At 49.8% G+C, this 19,121-nt stretch overlaps 1 protein-coding gene across 1 annotated transcript; it reads left to right on the top strand.

The window, feature by feature from the left end:
- The first annotated feature begins 6,321 nt into the window (after positions 1 to 6,321).
- Positions 6,322 to 18,269, top strand: Pink1 (PTEN induced kinase 1). The gene is made up of 8 exons (XM_051173647.1): positions 6,322 to 6,768; positions 10,710 to 10,994; positions 11,756 to 11,856; positions 13,619 to 13,801; positions 14,329 to 14,492; positions 16,061 to 16,188; positions 16,461 to 16,697; positions 17,978 to 18,269. Exons 1-8 carry the CDS (start codon positions 6,382 to 6,384, stop codon positions 18,233 to 18,235), a joined length of 1,743 nt encoding a protein of 580 aa, XP_051029604.1. The 5' UTR covers positions 6,322 to 6,381; the 3' UTR covers positions 18,236 to 18,269.
- The last annotated feature ends 852 nt before the right edge of the window (positions 18,270 to 19,121 follow it).

Genomic DNA, 19,121 nt, shown 5'->3' with positions numbered 1-19,121 from the left:
TAGAGAGTGGAGAGAAAGATCATAGAGATAGATAGACAGAAAGTAGACAGATGATAGATAGTAGATGACAGATGAATAGATGATAGTAGATAGATAGTAGACAGATGATAAATTGATGATAGACAAATGACAGGTAATAGATGATATAGACTCTAGATTGTGATAGATAAATGATAGAAGGTAGAGAGATAGTTAGGAATAGATGGTCTGGAGAGATGGTTCAGTGGGTAAGAGCACTGGTTGCTCCTCCAGAGGACCGTGGTTCAATTCCCAGCATCCACATGGCAGCTTACAGATGTCTATAACTCCTGTTCCAGTGGATCCAGCATCCTCATGAATGCACATAAAATAAAAATAAATAAATTTAAAAAAATAGATGGGTAATGATGATAGATAGATGATAGATTAATGACAGTTAGCTTACTGAGTCTCAGACATGGACATTTCATAAGTGATCGTATGAGCAGACATGGACAGAGGCTGAACCAGAAGTCTGTTGACATGGTTTCAACTGTGTGATGAAAAATCTAAGGGGAAAATTAAAAGCTCTACAAGCACAGAGGGAAATATAAGGCACAGGTTCTATCAGCTCCCTGCCACTCTGTGAAAATCGCCAGCAAGCATGTTATTAGCTCAGTTTCTCTGGGTCTGGGCTGAGATGAGTCTTCGGCTCTCTCGAAAGGCTTCACAGAAGGTATGAGCCTGAGTTGCCAAGTCATCTGAAGACCAGAGTGGTGCAGGTCTGCAAAGCTGACACACAGCTGATGACAGATTTGGCTCCTCACAAGAGGCTGCTGTTATGACTGGGTTCCTTGTTGTCGTAGGGCAGTTAGCAGCATGGCAGCTGGGTTCTCTCAGAATAAGCAAGAAGGAGGAGCTGAGCTTTACAGAAAACCAAATCTCTCTGTAGGCCACATACTGTATACTTCCATGACACTGTGACCAAAATGCCTGGTGATAACTTTTTTAAAAAAGATGTATTTATTTATTATGCATAGTGTTCTGCCTACACGTATGCCTGCACACCAGAAGAGGGCACCAGATCTCATTACAGATGGTTGTGAGCCACCATGTGAGTGCTGAGAATTGAACTCAGAACCTCTGGAAGAGCAGCCAGTGCTCTTAACCTCTGAGCCATCTCTCTAACTCCTGCCTGATGACAACTTAAATGAGAAAGAATCTATTAACTCCTGACCTCAGAGATCAAGTGCATTGGGATGCGATGAAGAGGACCCAGAGAGGCTGAGCAGGTCACTGTTGTGGGATAGGACACAGACAAGGGAACTCTCCTGCTCGGCTGGTTTTCTTCCCCCTGCCCCCCTTTACTCTGTCAAGTCCCCAGCCCATGGGATGTTGTCACTCACATTCAAGGTGAGTCTTCCCTTCTCACTCACTTAGTCCTCCCTGGACACACCTTCACAGACACCTGGAGGTGTCTTCTAAATCCAGTCAAGCTGACAATGAAGATTAATCACACATCCAAACGCTTTCCACACATCCTATCCTAGAAGCGAGTCCCTGAGGTCCAGTCCACATCCTTTGTTCTCACACTGGACCATAAATACCAAGTCTGGGCATTCTAAAAATACTGGTGTCAAAGATGGATGTGAATAAGGAAGAGAAAAGGAGACAAGACTAGTGGCCGAGGGTCAGAAGAAGCCAGCATAGCTGGCCCCGTGTGGGAGTCCACCTGACCACAGAGGGCACCAGCAGATAGACCCAAGACAGGGAGGCTGGGGCATGGCCTGAAATAGCTCCCTCTTCTAAATCATGAGTTGCATGGCTGTGGGTGTAGCTCCATCAGTAGCCTGCTTGTCCATAAGCACCTGGCTCTGGGCTCCATCCTCAGAGCCATGGAATCCAGCTGAGGTGAGGGATGCCTGTAGTCCCAGCACTAGAGAGGATCAGAAGTTCAAAGTCATCCTCTACTACATATGCATTATGAGATCTTCACGGGCTATATGAAACCCTGATTCAAGAAAAAAAAAATGGGGTGGGAGAAACTACTTAAAAAAACTAGCTCAAAAGTAAAATTCAGTTTCCTCCGGGCTGGAGGCTAGCTAGGCTTGGGGAGAGTTGGGACGGTGACAGCTGACACTTCTTTCTTGCTTTAGCAGAGAAAGCCTACTGAAGGCTTGTATTCCCAGAAGACTTTCAAACAAGGGCTGGGTGTAAGCCTGGTCTTGTCCTGCAGCGTCTGGTCACCCCGGTCTCTCCATGCTGACTCCTCCTATCTACTTCCTCTTTCCTCCTTGTTTCCTAGTCCCTCCTATCCTCCTTTCCTATTGGCCAACAGTGCTTTATTTATTAACCAGTATGAGAAACATATACAGAATGACATCTCCCATCAGCTGGGGACCCAGAAGGCCTTTCATTAGGTGCTAGGGAAGCCAGGTTTAAAGACCATAACCCCCGTTCTTAAAGAACTCACAACATGTTACACCGGAAGAGAGGAAGAGCTCCCAGTCCATTCCAGAGAAAGTCAAGGTAGGCTCCCTGGACCTTGAGTATGAATGGTGACCACTGGGATCAGCAAGACTATTGGGGCTACAGCAAATGATCCTAGTATTGCTTGGTCCTAAAGGGAAGGAGAGAAGACACAAATGCCAGACAATAGTGAAGAACGTTCTGTGCCTAGGCAAGGAGCTTGAACTTTGTCCCAGGAGCAATAAGCCAGGACAGAGAGCAGGTGGCACAGGGTGTTTTATCTGTGAGTAGTCACTACATGGCAGCAGAAAGCAAATAGCATAAACCACACACAGCTGAACTCACCAATATGGCGTCTCCCTGTTCCACTGCCCATGTTTTCATCCCTCTTGGCTCAGGCACCATGGCGACGCTTCATCCCAGTGAAATGTCAGTGTCTGTCCACCATGTTCTGATGGTAACCTGTAAGCCCCCAGCCAAGGAGTTTTAGGAGCAGGACTTTGACCTGGTCTAGGTTTTAATCTGTCAACAGTTTCAGCGTCCTGCCCCCTCCCCATCTGCTGGAGTTGACAGATAGCATTTCTGAAATGGGCTGTGGCTAGAGGACATTGCTGTTTTGAGAAAATGTATCCATCCCTGCCAGGAGGGGACAGAGTGATGAGCTGGTGAGCTAGTGCCAAGGGATGCTGTCCAGAAAGGAAAGGACAAACAACACTGAAAGGCTGTTTTTTCAACTCTCTCCTTTTCCATTTTTACATTAGCATCAGCTTTTGCCCTCACGTCCTTTGGGAGAAGGTTAAACAATGCTTCTTAGGAATGATATGTACTTTACCAAAACTCAGATGTCTCCTGTGCATGGAGGGAGAGTGTTGTGCAGACACAAGGATGCCTGTAGCAGGGAAGCAGACCAGAGGTGGGCACCCTTTCTGCCCTCTCATTCTTGCTTCTGAGCAGATCAAAGCTTATCCGGCACATAGCTGCTGTTTAATGTGCTGTAAATGAACGTTTCTCTTGCACAGAATATTAAACCTGCAATGTAAGCAGGATTCTCAACAGAAGACATACCCACATCCCCACTTTGACCTTCTTGGGTATCAGTTCCAAGCTGGGAGACAGTATAGGAGAGCTGGAGATCATCCACCCTCTGAGACTTGGTGCCACAGAAAGGTATCCATCATAGGATAAATGGGGGCTGGGAAGATGGCTTATTGTGTAAAGTATTTGTTGCACATACTTGAGAACCTGAGTTCGAATCCCACTGCCTACAAAAAAGCTGGGTGCAGCAGTGCATGTCTGCAAGCCAAGCATTGAAGTGTGGAGGGGCAGAGACAAGCAGATCCCTAGAGCTCACTGGCCAGTCACTCTAGGCAAATGGGTGTGTTTCAAGTTCAGTGAGGGACGATGTCTCAAAACCAAACAATCAATAAATAAAGATTGTAGAGAGCAACTGATGTTGGCCTCTGGCCTCTACATGCACAGGTGTGCACACAGAAGCACATACCTACCTACCCATAAATTAAAAAGAAAAGGAAAAAAAAGTGGAGAGGGATGGAAAGAAAGGTACTTCCTGGGTCCCCGTCACAGATGGCAGACAGAGAGCACAGATGTCCTCAGGCCCTGCCAGGAGCTTCTGTGGGCAGACATCATCTTTCCATACAGATGTCTGCCCAGGAATCAGGCTTCATGCTGTGCTTGGCTCAGACTTGTCAGAAGCAGCAGAGACTTCCGCTAAGAGGGAGTATGAGCATATCCAATTCACAGCAGCAGGTTAATTAACATTAGTCTGGAGAATTTGTTTCCGGGAACAGGTTGCCTATCCTAGTGTAGTCAGAGTGCCTGCAGCTTAGGAGAACAAATCCTGAGGCTTATCACAAACACACTCCTGAACTCGAATGGATGCCCTTCCCAGGCTAAGGACTCATCACAAGCTTCATGGAAACGGATTAGAGAATGGATTAGAGAACAAATCCTGCTGGGGATGGAGCTGAGTGGGGGGAAAGCTAGCCTACTGCAAATGAAGCCTTGGGATTGATCCCAGCATTGCATCCTGCAGCTGGGTGTGATAGAGCATCCTATAATCCCGATACTGGGGAGGTGGCCCACCACAAAATCTTTATTGAAATAGTATCTTCAGGGTCTGGGGCTCAGTGGTAGAGCATGTTATAAAGGGGAGCAGGTGGGAGGATAGAAAATTGCACTGCACAGTGTACAGTGCAGTGTACAGTGAATTTTCATCTCATGGGCACACAGGCCATGAAAGAGGTCACCAGCATCCAAAAGACTCTTCACGTCCCTCTAGTAACTGCCCACCCAAAGACACTCAGTGTCCTGACCCCTAATACAACAGATCAGTCTCACTGCCTTTGAACATTATATAATTGAATAACAACATTTGTCCTTTTATTCTTTTTTATTTTTCTAATACATGGTTTCTCTGTGTAACAGCCCTAGCTATCCTGGAACTCAATCTGTAGACCAGGCTGGCCTAGAACTTATAGAAATCCACCTGTCTCTACCTCCCGAGTACTGGGATTAAAGGTGTGCACCACCACCACCTAGCCAAAGTCATATATCTTATATATACATACTTTGTGCCTACCACTCTGTAGTGAGATAGTCATTCTGTGGCATTGACCACGCCCATTGGGGGGGTGGAGCCATGGGCGGATGCTATCTGTGGAAGGAGGTCTGAAGGAGAGCCTGGAAAAGCTCTCTTGCTGGCTAGACTAGGACAGGAGAGCATCTGGTGGAATTTCGTGGTGTTCATCTGTCTAGGTTGTAAGTTATTTCTCCCTGAATAAACATCTATTCGGCCTATTTGTTTATCCTGATCCTTATTTAACCGCGATACCACTCAAATGAGGATCCCTTTGCAATTGCTTGATTTCTATAGGTAAACTTCACACACACACAAATATGCAAATAAGTAAAGTTTGCTTTGCAAGCATAGGGACCTGAGTTAGACTTGGGAGACAGAGGCAGGCATATATCTGTGAGTTCAAGGCCAGCCTGATCTACAGAGTGAGTTCCAGGACAGCCAGGACTGTTTCACAAAGAAACCCTGTCTAGAGAAAAACAAAAACAAAACCCTAAGTTAGATCCCTGGATCTCAGGGATTTTAGTTGTTGTTGTTTTTGGGTTTTTTTTTTTTTTTTTAATGTATGGTTTGCCAGTTTATATGTCTGTTCACCATTTGTGTACCTGGTGCCTGAAGAGGCCAGAAGACAGTGTTGGATCCTCTGGAACTGGAGTTATAAATGATTGTGAGCCAATATGTGGGTGCTAGAAAGCAAATCTGGGTCCTCTGAAAGAGCTGCCAGTGATCTTAATAGATAGGCCATCTCTCCAGCCTCTTGGGGTTTTTTTGTTTGTTCTTTTTAAATCTAGAAAGCTGAGTGAGGTGGCACATGCCTTTAGTTCCAGCATTCAGCAGGCATAAATTACGGCCTTTGGTCGAGATCTCCCTCCTGGTCCTAAGAAGCTCTGGAACCTGTGACCTGTAGAGGAACATGAGGACACTTGGGGGAGGGGGAGAGAAGACGAGGCCCTCAACAGCCAGGGCAACTTGAACTTCAACCTGAGCTCTAATATTTGCATGCAATCTGGAAACACAGCACTCTCTAATCTACAAAATTGGCAGGCTTCTATCATTGTTAGGGGAGTTTAACGGTGTAAAGGGCCTGGATCGGTGATTGATAACAAATACTAGTTTACCGGCTCAATTTTTCATGTTAACCTGGACTAGTGAAGTTTCTGCAGCCTCTGTACCAGAGTTCAAAGTGCAAATCAGCCACTAGGGGAGACGCAGATGAGCTCACAGCGCCCTCGTGCACCGAGCCGGGAAACTGCCGCGGCCCCGCCCCCCGCGCACAAGCTCCACCCCGAAGTTTGTTGTCGTTCTCGGCCTCTCGGACGTTTGTGGCGGTGGCAGCGGGACCAGGTCGCCGTGCCACCATGGCGGTGCGACAGGCACTCGGCCGAGGCCTGCAACTGGGTCGGACGCTGCTGCTGCGCTTTGCGGCCAAGCCCGGCCCGATCTCGGGCTTGGGAAGGCCCGGCCCCGTGGCAGCCTGGGGCCGCGGAGAGTGCCCGGGCCGGACGGCAGGTCCCAGAGCACAGCCGGGCCCGCTCGGGCTCCCGCTTCCCGATCGCTACCGCTTCTTCCGCCAGTCGGTGGCTGGGCTGGCGGCGCGGATCCAGCGGCAGTTCGTGGTGCGGGCCCGGGGCGGCGCGGGCCCTTGCGGCCGAGCAGTCTTCCTGGCCTTTGGGCTGGGGCTGGGGCTGATCGAGGAGAAGCAGGCGGAGGGCCGGCGGGCCGCCTCCGCTTGTCAGGAGATCCAGGTGAGCGCAGCCGAGGCCGGGGAGCAGGGCGAGCGACCAGGACCCTGCCCAGAGTTGGGCCTTTGGGCCAGATGAGGCGGGGCAGGGGCGGGGCCTGGGCAGGAGGAGGCGGGGTTAGGAAAGTGGTCGGGAGTGGGGTTGGGCCGGGGGCGGGCCCTGAGCCCGAGGGGGCGGAGCCGCAGCTAAAGTGGCGCTAGGGCGGAGGCGAGGCTGGGATCCCGGGCTGGGATCCCGCAAGGACCTGGGGCCAGAGAGAGAGGCTACAGCTAGAACTATAGCTGGAAGCAGGGGCATGGACTCAGGAGGAAATAGGGAACGCTGGTTTAGGGTGGAGGCGTGACCAGGAGCAGGTCTGGAAAGCGGTTCTTGAGCCATTGAATTTGTTCCAGTGATGGCGGCAGCATCAGGGGCGGAACTACCTGAATAGTTATAGATTCAGGCTCTAAGCCCTAGTGTAGGGCCAAGTCTGAGGATGAACCAGAAGTCTGAAATAGGGCATGGACATAGGGAAAGGCAGGCCCCTGAGCTGTGATTGGGCAATTCAGGGGTGGAGAACTCGTGGACCGTACTAAGTGATGGGTGGCATCTTAGTTATGTGTCTAGGAGCATGTCATGAGGGCATACCTAGACCTACCTGGTAGTGGGGGTAAGTCGAGGGATAAGGCAAAGATTAAGGTCTATCTTTGACTAAACTGTAAAATGGAAATCATCAATTAAGTCTGACTTCCAGTTACTGATGGCCTGATATGCCAGCACTTTGCATTTCTTTTACAAACAGTATTTTTTTTTTTTTTTACAAGAGGTATTGTCAATTGTTAGTTCCTGTTGCATTGTAGCAAGTGACTTTGAGTAAATTTTTTTCTTTTGGGACTTGAGGAGGAGGCCTTGACTTGTGTATGTAGCCCAAATTGACCTTGAACTTCTGGCCTTCCTATCTCCATTTCCCAAGTGCTGAGATTATTGGCATGTGCCACTATGCTTTGCATACACTTTCTAAAAACCACATTACTCTTATCTCTTGATGTAGTTGTCATCTCGATTTATATTCCAAAAAGGTGAGATGACTTACTCTAAGTCACACTGCTGGTAAAGGTAGAGCCCAAGGCCCACCCTCTCAAAGCCTGAGCCCTTTGCTGAGCCAGGCTGCTGCTGGGTAAGAGGCCCAGCAGAAACTGCAGAGAAGACTGAGAACAGAGCACATTTCCTGTTTTAATTAGCCAGAGTGGAGTTATCACTGGATACATACGTGGGAGCTCTTTGGCCTTTCAAACTCTTAAAATAGCATAGCGACCTCTCTTTTACTCACAAAGTCTTCTAGTCAAGGTCACCCAGACAAACAAAACCAATAGGATGTGTATATTTAGAGATGGGGACTTATTTTGAGCACTTGGCTCATGCTGGGCTGGCAGATCTAAAGCCTGAAGGCAGGCCCAGAGAAGAGCTGGCTGTGCAGTTCAAGTCTTTAGGTTGTCAGCTGCCAGAACTCAGCCTTCTGGGAAGCCAGCTTTTTTCCTGGGGTTTGAAACCATTTGCTGAGTGAGTGTAGTCCCTGTATTTTACAGGGTTGGGCTGAGGGGTCAAAGACATAGATCAAAGACAAAGATCAAGCACGCATTTCCTCTACTTCCTGTTCCTAATACTGGAACCCATGCATGTGTCTTACATAGCTACGGTGAGACCCTGTTCCAAGCAAGCAAGCAAACAAATAGAAAAAAGATGTAAGTATAGGTGGAAGATTTTCAACACATCCGGCCATTTGACAGGTGCATATTAAAATGAGATGATGTATCCGTGCACACTTACTAGAACAACTAAGATAAAAACAAGAACAGTAGCAGATGCCGGTGAGGGTGGGGAAATGGGATCTCTCAGGCCTTCCTTACCGGTAACCGTCACAAATGGCAAGTAATACAAAATTAAATATGTGTTTACCATACCAGCCTGTCATGGCAGTCATCAGCATCTACTGGGGAAACAGAAACATTCGTACAAAAACCCGTGTGCTGCAGTTGCTATGGAAAATGGTAACCCTAACCGTCAAAAGAGCTAAAAACAGAATCACTATCTAGTATCCACTTCTCCGTGGATACCTGACTAACGGACAGAATGCATGTAAGCTCTAGGCAGCTTATTTTCAGAGCCAAGGGGTAGAAGTGACCCCGTGTCTGTCAGTGCTGTATGTTGTTCAGCCTTTGAAAAGGAAGGACATGCTGGAACCTGCTGCACATGGATGAACCTTGGAGACGGTTTGTGCTACCACTGTATAGGTATTGCCTCTGGGAAAGCTGAGAAAGGGGTACAGGGACATTTTGCACCATTTTTGCAACTTTCTGTGAGAGTAATTACAAAAGAAAAAGTTAAAAAGTATCTTGTGCTCAAACCCCTGGTTAATGGGAATTACTCTGTAGATAGCTTTTCTGCCCCTGGGGTTTATGAAGCTGATGACAAGGGAACACCCATTTCCATGTATTAATCAGTGAGAATTGTCAGTTCAAGGTATAGTAGCTTCTAGGGACCCAGTGCCTTGGGAACTGAAGAAGGCATGTGTTACAGGCTGGTCCCCAGGGCTACTTATGGAGGAAGGATGACCTAAGCTGGGCTTGAGTATTGCGGTAAATAAGGATCAGGATAAACAAATAGGCCGAATAGATGTTTATTCAGGGAGAAATAACTTACAACCTAGACAGATGAACACCAGGAAATTCAACCCGATCCTCTCCTGTCTGAGTCACGCCAGAAAGAGAGAGCGCCTTCCTGGCCCCCTCCGACCTCCTTCCTCACTTGAGTAAATAGGAATGTGCCAGGCACAGCAAGAATGCAGTTGGGGAGAGTTCATAAAGGAACCCAGGGAGAGGCGCCTGCCGGGTAAGTACAGAGATAGGCAGAGCTGGGGTGTAGTTCAGTGACAGAACACTTGCCTAAAGTAGGGAAGGTCCCAGCAGAAATAAACAAGTGTAGGCATGTAGACCCTGGCCTGCCAAAGCTCCAGGAAAAGCCACAGTTGTCCCTTGGTGTCTACAGGGAATCTGTTCTTGTCCCATTCGGACATCAAAATCCCCAGATGCCAGTTCACATCCCAGCAATAAGATGATGGTTTTGTATGAACACCTCCTGTAGGCTGTAGATTATTTCTAGATAATTTACAGTGCCTGGCATGCTGTTACAAAAATCTGAACAAATGCCATGGGATGCTCACTGGGATGTTCATGGAATAATGGCAAGAAAAATGTACATATGAATTACTTGTTTTGGGTGGTGCACGCCTTTAATCCCAGCACTCAGGAGGCAGAGACAAGTGTTTCTCTGAGTTCAAAGCCAGCCTGGTCCACCGAGTGAGTTCCAGGATAGCCAGGGGTACACAATGAAACCCTGTCTCAAAAAAAAAAAAAAAAATTAATATCTCACTCTGTGGCCTAGGCTCAAACTAGTGACCGTGCTGTGTGCTGGGATTACAGGTGTGTACCAGGATTTTGGTCTGCAGGGACATTTTTGTTTGTTTGTTTGTTTGTTTGTTTTTTGAGACAGGGTCTTTCTGTGTAGTCCTGGCTGCCCTGGAATTCACTGTAGACCAGGCTGGCCTCAAACTCATGGAGATCTGCCTACCTCTGCCTCCCAAGTGCTGGGACTAAAAGCATGAGCCACCACTGCCTGGCTGCAGTTGAAATCTTTAAAGACCGTTTTCCATCTGTAGTTGATTTAAGCCACGAGTGCAGGGCCTGCATTGGGCTGTCTGTGATCACAGTGAAGGGTTGCGTGAGAAATACTGTCTTAGACAGTGAGCCAGAAGCAGGCTAGCCTGTACCCAGGACAAGCCCACACTTAAAGTCAAGGTGGCCGTCTTAGTGAGGACCCTGCACGGTGGTGCCTCTTCTCCTCTTGTGTTTGCTTTGTGGTGGCCTCACCAGAGCCCCAGGATCACAGCCCATTCTTTTTCCTCACAGGCAATTTTCACACAGAAGAACAAGCTGGTGACTGACCCACTGGACACAAGGCACTGGCGCGGCTTCCGTCTGGAGGATTACCTGATAGGACAGTCCATTGGCAAGGGCTGCAGTGCTGCGGTGTACGAGGCCACCATGCCCACTCTGCCCCAGCACCTGGAGAAGGCCAAGTGTGTTAGCCTCCTAAGAGAGGGCCCGGATGTCCTCCCAAAGGGAGCAGATGGGGAGCGGGCCCCAAAGGCCCCAGCCTTTCCCTTTGCCATCAAGATGATGTGGAATATCTCGGTAAGGATGGGCCTTTCGCCTTCTAAGCAGGCACATCTCAAAGCATCAGTCTTCAGGGACAGGGAGTGGGGGAGGGGGGAGATTTTTACATGAGAGTCGAAGCTATCAGCCTTAGACTAACATATCCACCATCCACCAGGGGCTCAGGCCCCACAACAGATTTTGCTTCTGTCAGTCAGGGTGGGGTTTGAGAGTCTGATTTTTTTCCAGGTTCTGTTGGAGCACAGGTTTCTGGTCTGTGAACCACTCTGAATGGAAACTGCCTAAGCCACAGGTTTCTGAGCCAATGGTTATTTCATTTGAGGTCAGCCATATAACCATTCTCCCCTCATGCCTCCTTCTATGACTGGCTTCTCTAGCTAGGAGGAGCCATGTTCTTCCCCATACCCCAACAACCTGACCCAAGGCTTACTTACCCCAACAACCTGATCCTAGGCTTACTTACCTTCCTGTGACCAGTTTGAGCTGGTGGTGACCAAAGACTTTCTTGATGAGAAGCATCTTGGGCTCTGAAATCTTGGCCTCTGATGCTGCCCAGGGCCATTTGGATACCAAGGGTTCAAGGTGTGGGAAGCATGCTCCAAGGCTCCAGGCTCCAGGAGGAACTGGTTTTGGCTCAATGCATTAGAGAGGTTATTTCACCTTGACTGTCAAAGCCAGGCCTAGGTTGTAAATGTCTTGGTTCAGATCCCAAGCAGAGCATGGACTTGACATTCCAATCAGGTCTGTGGAATCATGGGTGCACTATGGGTATGTTCTAGGCAGGTTCCTCCAGTGAAGCCATCTTAAGCAGAATGAGCCAGGAGCTGGTCCCAGCAAGCCAGATGGCCTTGGATGGAGAGTTTGGAGGAGTTACTTACAGGTGAGCACTCCTTTGCACACCAGAGCAATCACGGGTTCTCTGAGAACAAATGCATCACTTGTATCTCCAGCACTCAGCACCACGTCTGATGTGCTACACAGTGGATGGCTATTGAATGATGTCCTAGAAGGATTTTTAATTTGTGGATAAATTAAGCCTGAGAAAGACTGAAGATTGTCTCAGCCCAGTTAATGATGGGGATGGTTGATTCAAAGAGGAGCAGGAGTGAACACCATTCTTACAGGCCCAGTTCACAGTGTCCTAACTCCTGAAATGCATTTTGTGTGTGGGGGGTGGCGCCACCTACTGGTACAAGGTGGAAACACTATTAGCCACACTCAGATGATAGACTTCCATCTGAAACAGTCCTGGCCCTCCCTGTCTTTGTTCCCATGGCTTTTGTAGTCATGTGGCCTTCAGTCCCATTTGCCCAGGTGTCTCTGGTTATGCAGTTACAGTTGGCTGTGCATTCTAGCCCGGGTGTCTGAGCCCAGGGCGTGCTGCTGGCTCTCCCCCTAGAGCGCTCAGGGGCCATGGCCACTTGGCCTTAATCCAGACTCAGCTCCCTGCTGCTTCTCCCACCTCAGTTCTCATCCCTGCCAGTTCACACCTCCCCACTCTCGAGCTCCACCCCACATGCTCAGGCCACTCTCTGCACCTCGTTCAGACACGCCCTGCCCGCCTCCCACACTGCCTTAGAGCTCTTATGACGCCGGCCAGGGCACTGCCAGGTCTCCTGCTGAGGTCTTGACTCTCCCTGTCACCAGTGACCCGGGGTAAGAACAGTGCTGCATCCACTCCTGTGACACGGAAGGGGCAGGACAAGGACTCTTGTGGATTTCCCCACAAGGTCCCAGGACAGTGCAGGCACCCTGCACTTGGCTTATCTCTGGGTCCTCTTCTATTCTCCCATCCACCCTCAGCGCTGGTGTTTCTTCCGTGGGGCTCATCTGTCCCTGCAGCCTCTTGAAGTGACCAACCTGCCTGTTCCTTTCCCACCAGCCATTGGGATCTCAGATGAACCCATGAGCAAATTGCCTTTGGTTCCAAATGCCCAGTCTTGGTCCAGTCTTTGGCTTGAGGGCCAGAGCTGGCACAGGGAGGCAAAGCCACTCAGTCAATCACTGTGCCGCTGTGGGGCCATGGCTGGGGGGGGGGCAGCCTGTAGGAGTAGACAAGGACCACCAGGTGGCATCACTACAGCATGCTTGTCCCTTTGATTAGGGAGATGGTTTGGGCTGGGTCCCTGTCCTTGGGGAGCTAAAAGAATCCCTGCTGTGGTCGATCTCAAAGCAGTAACTTAGAGACTCCGCTCTGTACACATCCCCCAGCATCGAGGCTAAGGCCCAGTACTCAAGAGTACTGTCAGCCAATGCTAGTTAAGTGACTAATAGTGAGCGTGAGCACTGCAGAGTGCTCCCTCTGCCGAGTACCACTGTAGTGTTTTATGCTTAGTAACCCCTTGCACAGTGTATCTCGAGCTTATTCCAAGGCTAAGGACTGAGTGTGGCAGCTTCCAGGATCTCTTAGCCACTGTGTTCTGGCATGTGGTATGAAAAGATGAGCCAAAGGGTGGACTAGAGGAGCCATTGAATGTGAGGAGTCACCTCGGTTGGGTTTTTGCCCCATGGTGCATGCAGTAGCTGGAATGAATATTGGTAACTATGTGTGAGTGGATGAGTGCCTTTGTGGTGGCTTGGCTAGTCTTCCCCACACTTGTCTCTGATGCTGGCCTCATCTGCTGCCCCATTCGCCCCAACAGAAGACCCAGAGGCGGTCCCAAGCAGCTTGCCCCACACCCCAACATCATCCGGGTTTTCCGTGCCTTCACGTCATCTGTGCCGCTGCTGCCAGGGGCCCTGGCTGACTACCCTGATGTGCTGCCACCTAGCTTCCACCCAGAAGGCCTGGGCCACAGTCGCACGCTATTCCTCGTAATGAAGAAGTAAGCGATGGGATGTGGGGAGTGGGATTAGGGACCCTGAAGCAGCTTCTTCTTTCCCCTGGGAGCCTGTCCCTGTCCTTGGCACATTCATACCTCCCCTCTCTATGGCTTCCTGTTCCTTTTTTTTTTTTTTTTTTTTTTGGTGGTGGTGGTGGTGGGGTTTGGGTTTATTTTGGTTTTTTGTTTTGTTTTTTCAAGACAGGGTTTCTCTGTAGCTTTGGATGTTGTCCTAGAACTGGCTCTGTAGACCAGGCTGGCCTCAAACTCACAAAAATCCTGCCTCTGCCTCCCGAGTGCTGGGATCAAAGGTTTCCTGTTTCTGTGCCACCCACCCCGCTGCGGGGATGGATCTGAGGAGCTGGGGGGCGGCACTGTCATGGCTTCCAAGTTTTAGGGTCAGCATGGGTGGGATCTAAAAAGATGCTGGAGAGTGAAGAGAACAGAGGCTCCAGAAGAAGAAAGGCCCAGTTCTGCAATCAAATGAAGCCGTGAGATTGTGATGCCTACATTCTGTCCTCCCCTTCCAGCTACCCCTGTACCCTGCGCCAGTACCTTCAGGAGCACACTCCCACTCCCCGCATGGCTACCATGATGACCTTGCAGTTACTGGAGGGCGTGGACCACCTGGTTCAGCAGGGCATTGCCCATCGCGACCTCAAATCTGACAACATACTCGTAGAACTGGACGCAGGTAGGTGCTGAGCACACCAGAGTGCTCCAGGGAAAGGGAATGGAGACCCTGAGATCAGGGTGTGTGTGTGTGTGTGTGTGTGTGTGTGTGTGTGTGTGTGTCCGTGTCCATGCATGTGTGAGGTGCACGTGTGGCAGCCAGAGGTTGATGCCAGGCCCCCTCTTCCATCACTCTCCCTTATGATTTTAGACAGGGTCTTTCTTTCCCTGCACCTGGAGCTCACTGAGTTATAGTGGCTGGTCCGTGAGCCCCTGGGATCTCCCTCCATCCCCTCAGTACTGAGCTTACAGCTTTGACACCGGTGCTGGGGTGTTGGCGATCCAAACTTAGGTCACCATTGAGCTGTCTTGTCTCACCAGCTCCTAAATGCTCTACTCTGTACTGTCTCCTTTAGCTCCCACAAGAGATGGCTCCCCTCCATCTGGTGGGTGAGACCGGCAACAGCTCTCAGTTCCCCAATCCTCTCTGTGGCCCTCTTGTGGAATAATACCATTAGTATTGCAGTTCTTCTCGAACCAGTGAAAGGTAGAGTCTGGCTTCCTCTGTCACAGGCAGCACTCAGGTAGAAGCCACCTGCTGGGGACTTTCTAAAGGAGTCACAGGGCTGGGGAGCTCAGTGGTTGTGTGCTCTACTCTTCCGATGACCTGAATTTGGTTCCCAGCATCCATGTGGAAGTTCACAATTGCCTGTAACACCAGTTCCAGGAGATCTGATGACTTTTTCTGGCCCCTGTGGGCACCTACACACACTTGACAGACACATGCATGTATATAAAAATAAAAATAAGTCTTTTAAAAAATTAAACTTAAGGCCAGGAGTGGTGGTGTACGCCTTTAGTCCTAATACTCAGGAGGCAAAGGCAGGCGGATCTCTGTGAGTTCAAGGCCAGCATGGTCTACAGAGCTAGTCCAGGACAGGCTCCAAAGAAATACAGAGAAACCCTGTCTCAAAAACAAACAAAACAAACAAAAAAAATTAAACTTAAATTTAAAATTATTAAATGTGTAACTAAAAAGCTAAAAGTAAACTGGCTTTTTTTTTCCTAATGTCTTCTTTTTCCATTTTTTAAATTTTTTATTTCATTTTACATTCCAACCACAGTTCTTTCTCCCACTCCTGAACTGGCTTTTTCAAGGAGCTGTGTGAACCCCTTTATCTCCCAAGGCCCATTTATTAGATTTATTGGCATTACAAATTTAAACCTGACTCATAGGGTATATAGACCCTCTAAGGTCATAATTATTTAGCCAAGGCTGAGGTCCTTTGGTCTGTGGGTAGATCTAGTTGACTAGAACATTTTCCACTGGACCCTCCCCCCCCCCCCATCTAGTCAGTTCCCTGCCTGGGCCTGGGCTTCAGTCCTTGTTTCTGGGTGACAGTTCCATGTACCTGTTGCCAGCCCTGCTGTGAGCTCATTCATAATGACTCCCATCCAGGCCTTGCTGGCCTGGGCTCTTGGACGTCGCCAGTTCATCCATGTCTTGGTGCTGGCTCTTGGAGGGACCTGTGAGAGACTGACTGTAGGGGCAGGAGCAGACCCTGATGCTCAGTTCCCCTGCCTTTGCAGACAGTTGCCCCTGGCTGGTGATCTCGGATTTCGGCTGCTGCCTGGCTGACGAGCGCATTGGCCTGCAGCTGCCTTTCACTAGCTGGTATGTGGACCTCGGTGGCAACGGTTCCCTGATGGCCCCTGAGGTGAGTCCTGCTGTATGTGTGTTGAGCCATCAGCTGGTGTTTCCTAGGTTTCCCCAATAAACGAAGGTTCCTGCTCTGCGGCTCTGCTTTAACTAGGCTGACCTGAGGTCTTTGGACATTTGTCAGCATCAACCAGGCCACAGTGGCCCATCCATGGTGCATTTAAATTCTGGGCTCAGATTTGATCTCAGCTTAGGTGACATGCTTGGACACAAATGGTAGGCCTGCTGGGGTCTGATCTCTCTCTCTCTCTCACTGTCTACTTCCTGCAGGTGTCCACAGCCCATCCTGGCCCCAGGACAGTAGTTGACTTCAGCAAGGCTGACACCTGGGCTGTGGGAGCCATCGCCTATGAAATCTTTGGGCTTGCCAATCCTTTCTATGGTCAAGGCAGAGCCCACCTTGAGAGCCGCAGTTATCAGGAAACTCAGCTGCCTGAGATGCCCAAGTCTGTGCCTCCAGATGCAAGACAACTGGCGAGGTCACTGCTCCAGCGAGAGGCCAGCAAGGTGAGGCCATCCCCTGGCTCTGGACTGTGTGGGTGAGTTCATGTCTGAGTCAAGGCCAAGTTTAGGCAAGCCCTATGGCGTTAAACTCTGTTATATACAGGCAAAGGCCCACTAAAGAACAAAACAGCTTTAAGAAGAAACAGGAGCAGGAAGCTGGCCAGCGAGCCCATAATCAGAGTCCTAGGCACCAGAGTCTTAGCAGTGCATCTTTTGGGTCCCTTTCACTCCCCAGTCACGGGGCTCACACCCGGGGCCACATGAATGTTGGACAAGAACCATCCCCCATGCCCCCCAGTTCTCTTGGCTTTGGTTACGTGGGAAGTTGCTTAGAAGGATGGGCTGGTGAGATGGCTCAGCAGGTCAAGGTGCTTGGCACACCTGCACCCTGAGTTCAGTCCCTGGAAACCACACACAGAGAGCTGACCCCCAACTATGCTCTGACCTCCACACATGTGCTACCACACATCCATACACATCATACACATCCAACAGTAATAGTAAACCCTAGGGCCAGCAGGATAGCCCGGGGGATAAGGGCACTTGCTGCCAACTGTAATGCCCTGAGTTTGATCCCCAGGACCCACATTGTAGAAGAGAACCAGTTCCTTCAGTCCCACCCCCAATAAACATAACAAAATATTTTAATTTCATTTAAATAAGAGAGTGGCTTAGAGAGAAAAGGATGTGTTTTTGTGACATGTGTAACAAAGATGCCACAAGGGGAAGGAAATGCTGCTCTCAGACAAACAGGGGCGCTGAGGTCTGTCTGTCTGCCTGAGCCATAATTGCAGCAGCTCAGGTGGCTCCTTAGAAAAACCTGAGACACACCTGGTCTCAGCCTGCTGCTCTGCAGCATGCACGCCCCTCAATGTTCACGCCCCTCAGTGTTCACACCCTCACTGTTCACACCCCTCACTGTTTATGTTCACTGTTCACACCCCTCATTGTTCATACCCCACTGTTCATGCTCCTCACTGTTCACGGCCCTCATTGTTCACACCCCTCACTGTTCATGCTCCTCACTGTTCACAGCCCCTGTTCAACCCCCTCATTGTTCACACACAGCAGCTACTCAGCATTAGCTGGGCAACCACACCAGGTGAGGCCTCTTGCACTAGAACCCAGACATGTGTTCCCTCAATGACAAAGGTGTCCCAGCAGAGCTGTCATGGGCAAGGGCCTGTGCTCGGTTAGGGAGCAGCTGTTGGACACTCCCTCAGCACACAGTTCAGACCAAGTGTTTGTTGCAGGTACTGACCACACCTTCCATTGCTTTGCAGAGACCTTCCGCACGTGTGGCTGCAAACGTGCTGCACTTAAGCCTCTGGGGTGAGCATCTTCTAGCCCTGAAGAATCTGAAATTGGACAAGATGATTGGCTGGCTCCTCCAGCAATCAGCAGCCACTCTGCTGGCTGACAGGCTGATGGAGAAGAGCTGTGTGGAAACAAAGCTACAGATGCTGTTCCTGGCTAACCTGGAGTGTGAGGCACTCTGCCAGGCAGCCCTCCTCCTCCGTTCCTGGAGGGCAGCCCCGTGATAGCTCTGTGCTGCAGTTACTAAAAGACTTGGGGGACATCTGTGTCATGATGGTGTGTGGAAGTGGCTTGGCTGGTGGGTGGGAGTCGGGGGACAAGCTGAAGTGGGGGGGGGCAGGTCAGCCAGAAGAAGCCGCAGGTTCAGCAAATGTTAAGTGGCCTCCAATAGTTCAGGCTATACATTCACTAGCTGTCAGGTTTGAATAAGTCCTATGGCCGGCCCATCCCACTTAAGTTCTCCCATAGACATCAGGCCAAATCTAGAGTTGGCAAGCTGTAGAAGACCAGACAGGAAATTAATTGCAATGACTCACCTGCCACTGAGGCAAAAGGACAATTATTGCAGCAGAATCAACACTGAAATTTGGTTGTCAGTAAATTGTTTTCATTCCCCCCCCCCAACTACTTAGAGATGCAAAAAAGCCGGCCAGGTAGTGGTGATGCACACCTTTAATCCCAGCACTTGGAGGCAGAGACAGGCGGGTCTCTGTGAATTCAAGGCCATTCTGGTCTACCGTGTGAGTTCCAGGACTACACAGAGAAACCTTATCTCAAAAAAGAAAAGCAGAAAAGAAATGCCCAAAACCACGTTGAGTTGTGAGTGACAGTGACAGGACAGCATGGCTCACGGGTGCGTTTCCCAATCACTGGTCACTAAAGACAAATATCCATGCTAAAGACAGTGTGAGGCTGAACTCTGTGTACATCTGGAGGTAGTGTGTTCTCCCTACCAGGGGAAATCCCTCACTCGGTGCCACTGCTGACCAGAAAACAGCCCCTGCCCGTACTGTCCCCAGTACAGGAATGGCTGTGCTGGTAGAAAGGATGGGCTGAGGGGCTCAGACCTGCAGTCCATCACCCAGATCCAAGACAAGGCAGTGGGTAGCA

This window comes from Phodopus roborovskii, unplaced genomic scaffold (genome assembly GCF_943737965.1).
Source record: "Phodopus roborovskii unplaced genomic scaffold, PHOROB, whole genome shotgun sequence".
In the NCBI taxonomy this organism is placed as follows: Eukaryota; Metazoa; Chordata; class Mammalia; order Rodentia; family Cricetidae; genus Phodopus; species Phodopus roborovskii.
The sequence above is the reverse complement of the archived record's forward strand: the minus strand, read 5'-3'. Positions and strand labels throughout refer to the sequence as shown.

Coding starts and splice junctions, on each gene's coding strand:
- Pink1 (XM_051173647.1), top strand. CDS start 6,382: ATGGCGGTGCGACAGGCACTCGGCCGAGGCCTGCAACTGGGTCGGACG. Junction 10,995..11,755: donor AGATGATGTGGAATATCTCG/GTAAGGATGGGC, acceptor GGTATGTTCTAG/GCAGGTTCCTCCAGTGAAGC. Junction 14,493..16,060: donor ACTCGTAGAACTGGACGCAG/GTAGGTGCTGAG, acceptor CTGCCTTTGCAG/ACAGTTGCCCCTGGCTGGTG.